The sequence below is a fragment of the Taeniopygia guttata genome, chromosome 10, assembly GCF_048771995.1.
Source record: "Taeniopygia guttata chromosome 10, bTaeGut7.mat, whole genome shotgun sequence".
Lineage (NCBI taxonomy): Eukaryota > Metazoa > Chordata > Aves > Passeriformes > Estrildidae > Taeniopygia > Taeniopygia guttata.
In genome coordinates this window covers 19553271-19567205 of record NC_133035.1, presented here as the reverse complement: position 1 = coordinate 19567205, position 13935 = coordinate 19553271, and the positions used below count along the sequence as shown (strand labels likewise).

Here is a 13935-nt window from a genome sequence, read left to right as displayed (position 1 = left end):
GCATCTCAGTTGTCCTGCCCTTCCCCTGCACAATAACTGTAAAGTGATTAATGGAGCTGGAACGGGAGCTTTGGTTACACCAAAAGACAACCCTACACCTCTGTGGTGTTTTAATTAACAGCCAACGCTTCAAATTAGGCTGGGGCTGCTGCAGTAATTACCCCTTCCGAGGAAAAAGGGGTTTTCTGGGATGTTCTGTGGGACTGGAAGGTGGAATTGATCGTTTTGGTTGTGGTCAGCACTGCGAAATCCTGAATTTAATACCTTTATGCAGGTTCTGAGGGATGAACCACAAAAATCCTGTAGGACAATGTTCCCAGCACGAGGAAAACCAAACTTTTAGTCAATCCCTGGATGTCTGTGAGGGAATAAAACCCAAATTCCCACTCAAAGGCTCATCTCCAGGGTCACCTCCCAGATTTTGGTGCCACCTCTGGAAGTGAAGCAGCCAAACCCAACACTGTAGAACCAGGCAGAGAAAAACAGCAAAACCCCAAAGGTTCCCTCAGCAACTGGGCACATTGCAGGGAAACTCACTTAAAATCTTCCAGGATGGCAGAAAAACTCTTAAAAACCAGCTGAAACCAGCTGCTCCACTCCTAAAAAACCCTAAAGCCAGGGATGGGTTTGAGCAGCGCCCTGCAGGGGATGCTCAACACCAAGCTGGGTTTTGGTCCCACACAGAATCCTGGAAGAGTTTGGGTGGGAAAGGACCTTAAATCCCATCCCATTCCACCTTTTCCATGGGCAGGGAGAATTCCCACATCCCAGGGATCATGTCTGTCAGAATCCAGGGCTTCCCTCTGGCTGCCCTGGGACCCTGGCAGGGGTCAGAACCCCCCTGGACAGAGCCCCAGAGACACTGTCTGTGATCTCTGTCCATGGAAAAGAGTTTTCAATCTTACAGGATCAATTACCAGCTCTGAGTGTTTGATATAAGTAATAATTAAGTGTGACACGGGTGCAAAAGTAAAATTTTAGGATTCTAGATTAGGGGTTCAGAGGGGACAAGATGGAGGAAATTGGGTGTGCCTTGTCCTTTTTCTCCTTCTTCATGCCCTCCATGTTTCACTGTGGTGTTGGCATTTTTCTGTTGGTTCAGGCTGGGGACACACTGTCCAACGTAGGTGACAGATATTGGCACGTTATTGTAAATCCAGCACAGGTAGTTTCTGGTATTTAATGTTTGTAACATCCCACTGAGGGCAAGCAAAGAACCAACTACAGCTTGCAACCTGCAGGCAATTCAAGGGAAGCACCAATTTTCCTTTTTTTCCCCCTGATTTTTAAATTGCAAACCCCTTGCCCACGTGTGAGCGACACAACAATGGTCACATCACGAGCAGGGGCTGAGTTGTCAAACATCCGTGAGCTTTTTCCAGCAGCTTTTCCCACCAAACACAGCAACTTCTCACTACAAACCGAGTTTAGCCTTATGTTATATCTCAAAATAAATGTAATCTCTACCTAGAAGCCAAAATTCACGTTTATTTTGTTGTGACAAGAATGGTACTGCAGGAGCACAGCTGGCCATCAGCATAAACCCCTTTCTCTTCCCCCCCAATAACCAGGGAAACAATTTCTAATCAATAAAGATATTCCTTGGCAAGCCTGGAGGATTCAAGGGAAAGCCATGACCTGTCTGCTGTGCCAATGAGTCAGTCAGAAATATCACCAACATCAGCAGATATGACACAGTGATGAAGTGCCAGGCAGGCAGCAGGGACGGGGCTGCAGCAGCAGGGATGTGACACCCCAGCCTGGTGCCACCAGGGCTGCAGGGACAGGACACAGGGAATGGCTTCCCACTGCTCTGGCAGGCACATTCTTCCCTCTCTTTAGGATTTTTTCATAAAGGAGCATGGAGAGAAGAAAGAAAAAACAATTTCTATTTCTGCTCCTTGTTTTTCCATGTGGAATGTGTTGGGAGAATTGTTTACCTGGGGTGTTGCTTGGTTGGATCCTGGTGAGGATTGTTTGAGCCTGGTGGTCAATCCAACCCAACTGGGCCTGGGCTCTCAGAGAGGGTCACAAGTTGTAAGTTAAATATAGTACTTAAAAAAAAGTAGGTTTGTAGTTTTACTATCCCCTTTAAATAGTATATTAATATATTATTGTATAGTTACAATAAAGAAATCATTCAGCCTTCTGAACCGAGTCAGACATCAGCATTTCTCCCCACCAGGTTCACCTACCCTGCCACAGGGATGGCATTTTGGGGAAAAATTCCTCCCCAGGATGGAGATCCCTGCCTCTCCCATGCCCTGCAGCTCCTCCTTTTTCGCCACCTGACCTTCCCAGGCTGTTGATTTGATTTTTTCAAAGTGTTAAGTTTCTTTTTATAGTTTTCTTGAAAGTTTTGAAGTTCTTATAAGATTTTTAAAATTTCTGGATAATGTTTACATGTTTGAGAGTCAGAGTTCCCACACAATTTCATGTCTAAATAAAATAGTTGACATATTTCTCTGTGAGTAGAGAGAAATGTTTGATTGATCTTTGGACCAGTGTGGTTGGAGAGGTGGTAATTCCATCCTCCAATCCACAGTCACCTTTAGAATTCTATAAATACCAGATATTTGAATAAAATTAAGTCTATCTCTGTTTTAAACTTACCAAGCTTCTGTGTGCTCATTTCGAGTCCAGCAACAAACACCAGGCCACAGAGCAAAACCAGATGTGAATATTTTGGTTCCTCACCCTGCCTCGTTTCCTTCACACCTTGGGATGAAATCATCACCCACGTTTTTTACCAACAGCAAAGCATCATTTTCCTCAAAAATGCTGGGAAATCTCCCATTTTCCATTCCTCCCTCTCAGCACTGAGGAGCTGCAGGGGAAGCTCTCCACACCCACACACCAAAGCTCTCTCAGGGCCAGGGCAGAGGGTTTCCAAACAGAATTAACATTTCCAAACAGAATAAATACTTCTGTTTCCAAACAGAAACAAAACCTTGAAGCTTCCGAAGAAGCCACTGCAGGTTCTTGAAGCAGCACCTCCAGACGTGAGGCCACAGGAGGAGCCAAACTGGACATTTATGAGGGAAAACCCAGAGCAAAAAGCTGTGCCAGAGTCAGGCAAAAGGAACTCAGCCCCAGCCACAAGCCCCACACAGCAAACCACCCAACATTTGCTTTTTTTTTTCCTTTTTTTCCCCTTTTTTTTTTGCTGCCCCTGCCTGTGCTGCTGGTGGCAGGGCAGTGACAGCAGCGTCACGTACTTCCAGGCCATCTAAAGAAAGAAATTCAAATTGTTCCTAGGAAATAACCACTTTGCCAGTTGCTGCCTCCTGCAATAGCAAACACATTAGCCTGACTCTGTGGCTGTTAAATCAGGGGAGCCAAAGTGCACAGCAGCTGGAAAAAGGAGCTTTTATGGGGCTGTGCTGGTTCACAGCACAACCTCCCCTCCCGAAACGCCACCGCAGATGCTCGAGTGCTGATTGCAAAGTGATTTGCTGGGGAAGTGGTAAAAGAACAGCAAATAGTGGTGTGTGAATGTTCAAACGTGGGGAAAAGGGCAGAGCTGTGAGCAGAAGGAGAGGCTGAGCAGCAATGTCAGAAGCTGGAGCCCGAGCACGGGGGTGAGGGTCCCTGAGCTCCGGGCTGGGACCTGCTCCTCTTCATCTGGGTCTCCTCCTTCCCTCCTGCAGCCAAACCTTCAGGGCAGCCTCTGGGAAGGGGATCTGTGCCCGCCCCACTGACAGGGCCCGCCAAGGAGAGGGAGCAGGAGCAGGGCGAGGGGCCACCGGCACCCACAGCGGGTCACCAGTGCCACCATGTCACCCACACCATGTATCAGCACCCACAGCGGGTCACCAGTGCCACCGTGTCACCCACACCGTGTATCGGCAACCACAGTGGGTCACCCAATGCCACCATGTCACCCACACCGTGTATCAGCATCCACAGAGGGTCACCCAGTGCCACCATGTCACCCAGTGCCACTGACACCCACACCAGGCCACCCAGTGCCACCATGTCACCCACACCATGTATCAGCACCCACAGAGGGTCACCCAGTGCCACCATGTCACCCAGTGCCACTGGCACCCACACGGGGTCACCCAGTGCCACTGGCACCCACACGGGGTCACCCAGTGCCACTGGCACCCACACGGGGTCACCCAGTGCCACCAGGCCACCCAGAGCAGCTCCAGGCACAGGGATGGCTTCACCTGCTGGATTTAAACTGGGGCAAGGACAAGAGGCAGCAGAGCAGCCCTGAGCTCTGACTGACGTGGGTTATCCCACCCGGCACAAAGCCTGGAGTGAACCCACCACAGTTTTAGGAACGAAATGGGAAACACCAGAGTGTGAGCCAAACCCTGCAGCACCTTCTGTGGTGGCAGGAACTGAGATGCCATCGTGAGGGAATGTGCCCCTGGAGAAGGGAAGGATCCAGGGAATCCTCAGAGCCCTGGGAATGTTCCCCTGGAGAAGGGAAGGATCCAGGGAGAGCTCAGAGCCCTGGGAATGTTCCCCTGGAGAAGGGAAGGATCCAGGGAGGGCTCAGAGCCCTGGGAATGTTCCCCTGGAGAAGGGAAGGATCCAGGGAGGGCTCAGAGCCCTGGGAATGTTCCCCTGGAGAAGGGAAGGACCAGGGAATCCTCAGAGCCCTTCCCAACACCTGAAGGAGCTCCAGGAGAGCTGGAGAGGGGCTGGGGACATGGGATGGAGGGACAGGAGCCAGGGAATGGCTCCCACTGCCAGAGGGCAGGGATGGATGGGATTTTGGGAAGGAATTCCTGGCTGGGAGGGTGGGCAGGCTCTCACCCCAGCTCACTCCCTGCTAGCAAGCACAAACTCCCATTTCCCACTCTCTCCATCTTCCCAGCTATGGACATCCACCACAAACAAAACAACTTTAATTTAAGAATCATCCAGTTTCTAATTAAACAGCCATAGGCAGCTGGCTGGATACATTTTAATCAGTTTCAATAACGTATTGATTGGATACTGAAGCTTAAAAATTAAAAGTAAAAAGATGACCGGGGAATTGTCCCATCTCAGCCCAACAGTAGAACCCTCTGTAAATAACTCCTCTTTTAACCATCAGCTAAATGAACACTTCAATACTGCACCACAAAGTCTTCTGCAAAATTACTTTAACTAACAAGCAGAAATTTATCAGCTTCAGCCAAAATCAATGCTGAAATCAATTTGAACACTGGTTGTGTCTAAAGGGGCTCATTGGCAATTTAGGGAAATTACACCATGTAAATGCCTGTGCTTTAATTGAACAGTTTCATCAACTAGGCTGTGATTGCTGTCCATTCATTTATTTACTTTCACTGCAGCTCCCATTCTGCAGAGGAATGGCTTTTGTCAGGCTCCAAGGAGGTGCTTTATCTTCATTTTATGCACTTTTGTGCAGAACAGATTTTATGGGGCGGCCGAGCGCCCGCGGGGTCACGGGCAGTGAGTGACCAGCAAGGACTGGGCAGTCCTTAAACCCCACTGGAACCACAAAATCCACTGGGACACTCTGAACTCAGCCAGGTACGGCTGCTCCAACACCTTCAGTGGGACTGGAAATGAAACCAAGTGAGGGAAGCAGAAAATGAATGCACAGGAAAGGGAAATCCAGGGAAATGCCTGCACAGGAATCAAGGGAGATGCAATGGGAAGACCTCCAAGGGTCAAAAACGTGTTTTGATGCCAAACAAGTCACTGAACCTGCCTGGGATCCCTTCCCTGAGCACCAGGATGGGACAAGAACGTGGGGAAAAGGTTGGGAGAACCTTCCCTGGGAGTCACCCACCAGTGAAGCTGGGTCAGCTCCATTCCTGCCTCTGTCACTGCCCTGGGAACTGATTCCATCTCTGTCCCCATCACCCTCTGCCACAGGGCCAAAATTATCTGTGACTTAAAGTGTTTCAAAAAGAGGTAAATGATAGTTCTTGTCTTACACCTGTGCTGGAGAACAGAAGGATCCAGGGAGACCGTGGAGAACCTTCCAGAACCTAAAGGGGCTCCAGGAGAGCTGGAGAGGGACTGGGGACAAGGGATGGAAGGATGGGACCCAGGGAATGGCTCCCACTGCTGGAGGGAAGGGATGGGTGGGATATTGGGAAGGAATTCCTGGCTGGGATGGAATTCCCAGAGCAGCTGTGGCTGCCCCTGGATCCCTGGCAGGGATGGACACTGGGCTTGGAGCAGCCTGGGACAGTGGGAGGTGTCCCTGCCATGGCAGGAGATGGAATGGGATGGGATTTAAGGTCTCTTCCAACCCAAACCATTCCAGGACTCTGTGATATTCACATGGAAAACCAGCAACAAACGACCAGAGGAGAGGAACAGCCCTGCTAAGATTTGGGCTGGATTCCCACAACACCTGAGGTGCTGCAAGGAGCAAACCAGGAGCCCAGAGCTCCTTCCTGAGAGCAGCCCTGTCCTGCACCTGCAGCTCTGGGATAACCCAGGGGAATCCAGCCTTGCTCAGCCAAAGTTCCTCAGGGCAACACCAAACCCAGGGGACCCCATCACCAGCCCAGCTCCCAGAGCTCAGCCTTCACCTTCCTCCCACAGCCACAGCCCAGCTCCTCCAGCTCCCTGGGATGCTCTGGGAGGGCTGAGCTGGAGCAGAGTCCCAGAACAAAACAGGGATTTATTCAAGGATCTCCTCCATGGATCCACCTTGGGCAGCACCAGAGCCCAGCCAGGGCTGCCCCAAATGACCCAAAATGGCCCCAAAATGCACGAGCGCTCCCGGGGGCTCTCCCTGGGATCAGTTCTGCTCCATTGGCACCTTGGAGTTCATTGTCCCATTCCAGCTTTAGCCCAGGCAGTCCCACCCTGCTTGTTTTTCTCTCTCCAGCCCACGGTGTTTGTGCTCCTGGGCTGAGATTTGGATCATTGTCCTTGGTGCCCAGCTGGGGCAGGAATTGTTTTGTTCCCCTGATATGGAGCCCAGACCCAGCTCAGCATCCCCTGATATGGAGCCCAGACCCACACACTAAAGCAGCTCAGAATCTGAAAAATATAAAATCCAAACCTGAGGCATCACCCAGCAGGGCCAGAGGATGCCCAGCTCTGTTCCAGGGTGGGCTCCAGGCTGTGGAGCAATCCCAGCTGCCTCCCACACTTCCCACTCCGGGTGCTGATGGGGCACCCCAAGGTTGGCTGAGAGAGGGAATGAGGGGAAGGGCAGATGCTGGAACGTTCAGCCACGCTGCAGAATTGCTCCAGGAAATTGCTCAGGCAAATTAAGCTCCCTCATTTCTCCCTGTTTTCCAGGCTATCCAATTTTTCGGCGTGGGACATCAGCCACAGCCACTTCTCTCCCAATTACTCAACTTCCAAGTGAAGCCTTCTGCTCTCACAGCATTTTGCTAAGATGGGAACTGATGTTTCCCATTCCTTCCCTCTCTCCCAAATCCTGGTAACTCCCAAATTAATTAGGGCATCGTTGGGGCTTTATGGTTATTTCTCCTTTATGCTCCTGCTGCTGGAGACTCCAACAAAACCCACAGAGTTACAAAACCTCACTGTAAAATAAATCCCAGGAGGCTGTGCCCTGCCCTAAACAGAGTTTAGGACATCTCACCTCTCCTTTCTCCTTGAAAAAAACAAAAACTAAAAAACATGGAATAAGAATAAAACTTTCATTTTGCTTCTGTATAAAGGAAATAGTGATGCTTTAGACACATTGTGTGAGGAAGACCTGACAGAGGAATTATTTGCCACAGATAACCACTTGTACTTTGTAATATTTAAGTTCAAAATATACAAAGCTAAGGTTTTGAGGTCTACATAATTTAACAAAGCTGCTTTAATTTAACTGTCTGGCAAAGCACATCCAGTCATTCCAAAGGAAATCCTTCACCTAAGGAAAGATCTCCTCAGAGGAGTCTCTGCAGGCTCTGATGGAGCCCAAAGATGCAGCACAAAGCAGAACCTTTAAAAGTCTTTTGGACTGACCAGTGAATAATTTATTTAAAAAAAAAAAAAAAAAAAGGCAATTTAAGCAAATCCAGAGATGTCCTGCCACACAAATATTTGGGAAGAGCTCAAATCGTGCATCCTCCACCATAAAATAGGCAGCTGAGTTTCAAACAATGCATTAAAATTGGATTTAAATACTCCACAGGCAGTGGCAATGGGTTAGTACCTGCAGCACCTGGCAACAGGAGAGCAGCACACTCAAGTCTTTGCTACAGCAGATTTTACCTTTTCTTGACAATCTTCACCCAAACCAGGGCACGCTCTGTCAGGTGAGCAGCACTGGAAGAATTCCTGCTTTCTGCTGCAACGTTCAATAGACACTTTGGGCTTGTTTTCTATTTTCTCACATATTTTTGAACATGCAAGCAACCAAAAAGCAAAGCTAATTAACTGGTTTTGCCATATCTAACACGAGAATTTTTATCGTTCCTTAATTAAGCAAACAGCGGATCAAAAGGTAGGGGCAGAATAAGATGTCAAAGAACTATAAAATCCCTTCTTTTTAGAACAGGAAAAACATTTAGATTCAGCAAGTTCTCCCTAGAAATATTGCTATAAAGTATTGATTTTTTACCAGGCTCAATTGACTGAAAAGTTGTTTGTATAGCAATATTGGCCGAGCCAATATAGTGGAACAATTTTGCTCCACACAGTAATCAAGTGTATTTCTAAAGTATAATTATACTGTCATAAAAATAAAGCTAAGATACCTCTTCTCCAAGCCATAAACCACTTGCAGCTGTAAAGAACCCAAATAAATGAAATCCATTTTCTAACTAAAAAAATCCCTATTTTCTAACTAAACATAGGCTTGCAAAGAGAACAACGCCACCTCCAGCCGGGGGGGAGCAGGAGGGCTGATCAATACTTCAATCTCAATAAACTATTCCAATAGAAGAGTTTTTCCATGAAAAAAAAAAAAAAGAGAGGCTGGGAGATTTTTTTTTTTTTTGGCTCAGCCTCCTGCCACGCAGGTGGGAAATATTCCCTCAACACCAGGAATATTTCATTGCCACGATGGATACGAGTTGGGGAAAAGAGCTGGGAAGAGAGAGGGAATGAAGGAAAAATAGAAAAAAATACAAGGTAAGGATAATAAAAAGATAAAAGGAAGGGTGTAGAGAGGCTGGTGGTGAGCTGCAGATCGATCCCCACTCGGCCTCTCCTCCCCGAGCCAACAGCCCCACGCTGGAGAGGGAAACTGCCCAACCTCTGCAATTCATCCCACCTGACAAATGGCCATTGATTTATGGGATAAAACACCCCTGGAATAAATATTTCTGTTTCCAGCTGGAATCCCTCATCTCCTGCTGGATGCTCTGCCAGAGAGGGAGAATTGGGAACTTTTTGGGAAGGGGGGGTTGCCCCAATGTTGTGCACAGGGCTGGGAGAGCTGGGGATGTTCCCCTGGAGAGGAGAAGGATCCAGGGAATCCTCAGAGCCCTGGGAATGTTCCCCTGGAGAAGGGAAGCATCCAGGCAGAGCTCAGAGCCCTGGGAATGTTCCCCTGGAGAAGGGAAGGATCCAGGGAATCCTCAGAGCCCTGGGAATGTTCCCCTGGAGAAGGGAAGGATCCAGGGAATCCTCAGAGCCCTGGGAATGTTCCCCTGGAGAAGGGAAGGATCCAGGGAGAGCTCAGAGCCCTGGGAATGTTTCCCTGGAGAAGGGAAGGATCCAAGGAATCCTCAGAACCCTTCCAGGACCTAAAGGGGCTCCAGGAGAGCTGGAGAGGAACTTGGGACCATGGATGGAGGGACAGGACACGGGGAATGGCCTCAAAGTAGAAAAGTGGAGATTTAGATGGGTATTGGAAGGAATTCTTGGCTGGAATTCCCAGAGCAGCTGGGTCCCTGGAATGTCCAAGGCCAGGTTGGAGGGGTTTGGAGCACTCTGGGACAGTGGAAGGTGTCGCTGTCATGGCAGGGATGGGATGAGATAAACTGAGCCCCCTTCCAGCCCAAACCATGACAATCTGTAAAATATCCACCAAAAAACCAGCGCCCATTCCCTGGAAAAGGCCGGAGTGACTCCTGTCCTGGAGAAATCCCAAAGTTCCTGCAGCTGCTGACTTTAAATAGGAAGGGGATAAAAAGGAACAGGAGGCACAGAAACACCTCCCTGACACAGGAGGGGGTTGGGGTTGGGCTCCTGCCCCTCCAGGTGAGATTTTCCCTCTCCCAGAGTGCAGGGAATGCCACAGTCCCCAGTCCTGGCTGGGGATCCCAGCTGCACACCCTCAAAACACAGGATGGTGGCACACAGGGCTCTTATCCCAATCCTACACAGGATGGTGGCACACAGGGCTTTTATCCCAATCCTACATCCTCAAAACACAGGATGGTGGCACACAGGGCTTTTATCCCAATCCCAAATCCTCAGAAACACAGGATGGTGGCCCACAGGGTTTTTATCCCAATCCTACAAAGGATGGTGGCACACAGGGCTTTTATCCCAATCCTATATCCTCAGAAACACAGGATGGTGGCACACAGGACATTTATCCCAATCCCACACAGGATGGTGGCACACAGGGCTTTTATCCCAATCCCAAATCCTCAGAAACACAGGATGGTGTCCCACAGGAGCATCCAGCTTTTATCCCAATTCCCTGATGAACCTTCTCAGCCTCTCCACCCAACACCAACAAGTCTGAGCTCTGAAGCTCCACATTCCCTCTCATGTCTATCATAAAATCAGAAAATAACACCATTTCCTCAATTCCTACGAACATGCTTCTCCAAGAAAAGATTTCTGAAGCACCTTCCACCCCCTAAAGCCAACCTGATTTTCAGAGTCCATCCCAAGGCTGCGTTTCCTCCTTGGAGGCTCTGGAAATCCATTTCCATCAAACCTTCAGCCAGGAGCTGTTTTGCAGTGCTGGCAGCCAATTAGAAACTAAACTAAATGCACCGTGGCTTTTAAAACATTTTAGAGGGGGGGAAAAAAATGTTAATATCAAAGTTAAAATGTCTAAGGTATAAACAAAACCCTAATGGGATGCTGGGTTACTGTATATGGTAAACAGCTCTCTGGAGGAAACCTTTATTATTCCCTCAGGGCTTTATGACAAAGTATGGATTTCTTAATTCCCACAGGAATATTTTTCATACCCCAGTGCAGACTATTAAGTCCCAGATATTGCATTCTGTAGTTTAAACTTTGCACGATGCAGAAGTGGGAGTTTTCTCAACAGGAAAGTCGTATCTTTGCTATTTGAATTTCTTACAGTATTAAAATTTATCCTGGAGGGTTGGAACTTCTGCACCAAAATTTGGGGGAGTTGGTCAGGCTGGGAGGGAGGGGGAGGCAGCAAAAGGGGGTGAGGGATTCTGAAGGGGCAGAGCACTGTTGCCATCCCAGGTGAGCCAGCAGGAATTCCAAATCCAGGACATCCCAAATTCCCAGAAAAAAATCCAGCGCCGTGTTAAAAACTGAATTAAACACCCCAAAATGGCTTAAAACTTTACATTATAATTTTTTTCCCTGCAGAGCAGCAAGGGCCTGCCTACACCACATCAATGTAGAGGACAAAAATCACTGTGAAATTTGAATTTTGGGACAGATTTCAGGTGCAAACCCCCCCACACACCAGCACCACTCACTTGTAGACGGTGCCGCCGTTGCCGTGGCCGAGGATGTCTCGGTATCGAATGTCTTGTTCATTCATCTCCAGGAGAAAGAAAGGAAGAAAAACAAAAGAGATGTCATGCTGGGGATGGAAATGTCAAGGAAAAGCAACTCCAGGCCATAAACAACAAGCAGGCTGGGTCATTTCAAGTTCAGCTGCAAGAACGAGAAGATCAATACAACATTTGCTGTCCAATTTATAAAAGACGATACCAAGGGACGAAGTGATGGAAAGTTTAATGACAATTTGTTTGCCTGGGTCATTTCATTAAAGTTTGATAAAAGGTGTCAAAATGGAATGATATAATATAGCTCAAGAGGGTCAGGGCACTGCTGCTGGGAGGAAAAAGGGGCTCCAGAGCAGCAAAGAGGCAGAGCCAAAGTTGGAGGTGAATGGGAACAACCCTGGCAGCCGGAAAAGTTTGGGATTTCTCCTGGAATCAGAGCAGATTCTGAGCAGCAGCTCTGCCACAACTCAATTTAGCTATTTTTTATCTAAAGAAAAATCACTCTGCAATCCCAATCAAAGTGGTTTTCCCTTCAAACACACAACAAATTCTTTGCCTCAGTTTTTTTCTGCTGGCTGGGACAACCGAGATCCTCAGGAATTCAATCAGGAATTCAAATCAAAGTGATTTTCCCTTCAAACACACAACAAATTCTTTGCCTCAGTTTTTTCTGCTGGCTGGGACAACCGAGATCCTCAGGAATTCAGCAGCTGAATTATAAAAATAAAAGTACTGTGCAAATCCCTGAATTTGGCATCAAATTTTATGTGGATTTTACCACAGCTTAACTTACGGCCTGAGAAGCAACTGAAATGTAAAATAGTTCAATCTTCTCCTGGACAAGCAGATATTCTGATTTCACACAAATTTTAAAAATCCCTCTAAAGGCCTTTTTGCAATTCATGTTTATACTTTAAAATAAATATTTTGAACAGAATTAATTCTGGGTTCAAAGCAATTTTTTTTTTCCAGAAAAGATTCCTCCATTGCTTGATCATTTTAAGCAGAAAATGTTTGGGCAAATCCTGCTTTGAAAAGATATTTTCCTAGGAAACATTAACTCATTTTCAGTAATTACTTGTATTTTATGGGACACCAAGTTAAATATTTCACATGACTTGGCCTGGCTGCTTAAAGATGTCATTTTTGTGTATTAACACAAGTGATGATAACAAGCTCAAATGTCCCAAAGAGTCAATACTCAGCATTTCTAATGACCAGAAAATGAAATATTTTATTGATTTAGAAGAAGTTGCAAGGGCAGAAATGATTAACCCAAAATTGATGGTTTTTCCTTTCACTACCTGAGCAAAAAAATGTGGTTTCTCACTGGAATTGCTACACAGGGATGGGAAAACCTGAGTTGAGAGAACTCAAAGGAGAAGGTGATGATTTTATTGTTTATTTGTAATTAAACCTGGGCCAGGTTCCTGAGGAGGGCCCATTCCAGCACCAAGGTTTGTGATGAAAATCAGGATTTATTTCATTATTGAAATCTCTGCTTATTGCATCCATCAGAAAATGCAAACAAAAAGGGGGGAAGTTAAAAAATCTCTTATAAATGGGATTTAAAGTATGTCAAGAGTCTACAGTGGATCCCTAAAATAAAAGTAATTTCTCTCAGGCTGCAGACTCGGGAATTTTAGGGAGTTTTGCTCTTCCAAGTTTTGCTCTTTGGAGCAAACATCTCCAAAATGTCCTCCTGAACCAACCCCTCGGAAGGAAATCCACAAAACCAACAATAAATTTGTATTTTTGCACCTTGGTGGGGGAAAAAAAAAGATTTTTTTGGAGGGAATTCCAGGGAAAACCAGGAATGCTGGGGTGGAGGCAGGAGCTGCACAAAAAGGGAATAAAATGGGATTTACTGGCTCAAATAAAGGTGCCAAAAGCACGGGGTGATTTATTTATTTATTCCACTGGAAAACTGGATTCTCCATCATAAAAGGTTCTCCTTATGGGTATTAAAGCTGCAAGCCCAGCTTGGATGGGCTGGGAAATTCAGGAATTCATGGAAAACCAAGCAGGGAGCACTGGGTGGGTTTTTGTAAATAAATAGCCAAATTCCCAATTTATCCCAATGAAATCTGGGTGGGCTCTTTGGAAATTAAAAGCCAAATTCCCAATTTATCCCAGTGAAATCTGGGTGGGGTTTTTTTTGAAATTAAAAGCCAAATTCCCAATTAATCCCAGTGAAATCTGGGTGGGTTTTTGGTGAATTATTAGAAGTAAAATAACCAATTAATCCTGGTGAATTCATGGTGGGCTTTTTGTGAATTATTAAACTCCAAATTCCCAATTAACCCTGATGATATCAGGGTGGGCTTTGGGTGAATTATTAAAATCCAAATGCCCA

The 13935-nt window shown here is 46.9% G+C and overlaps 1 protein-coding gene across 6 annotated transcripts in view; it reads right to left on the bottom strand.

Annotated features, from left to right (window-relative positions):
• MAP2K5 (mitogen-activated protein kinase kinase 5) overlaps window positions 1-13935 on the bottom strand; it is a 127115-nt gene that overhangs the window by 85884 nt on the left and 27296 nt on the right. For all 6 annotated transcript variants that reach the window (XM_030280994.4, XM_030280997.4, XM_032750182.3 and 3 more), the window contains exon 8: window positions 11547-11611. In XM_030280994.4, coding sequence (XP_030136854.4) covers window positions 11547-11611 — 65 coding nt within the window. The remainder of the gene's footprint in view (window positions 1-11546; window positions 11612-13935) is intronic.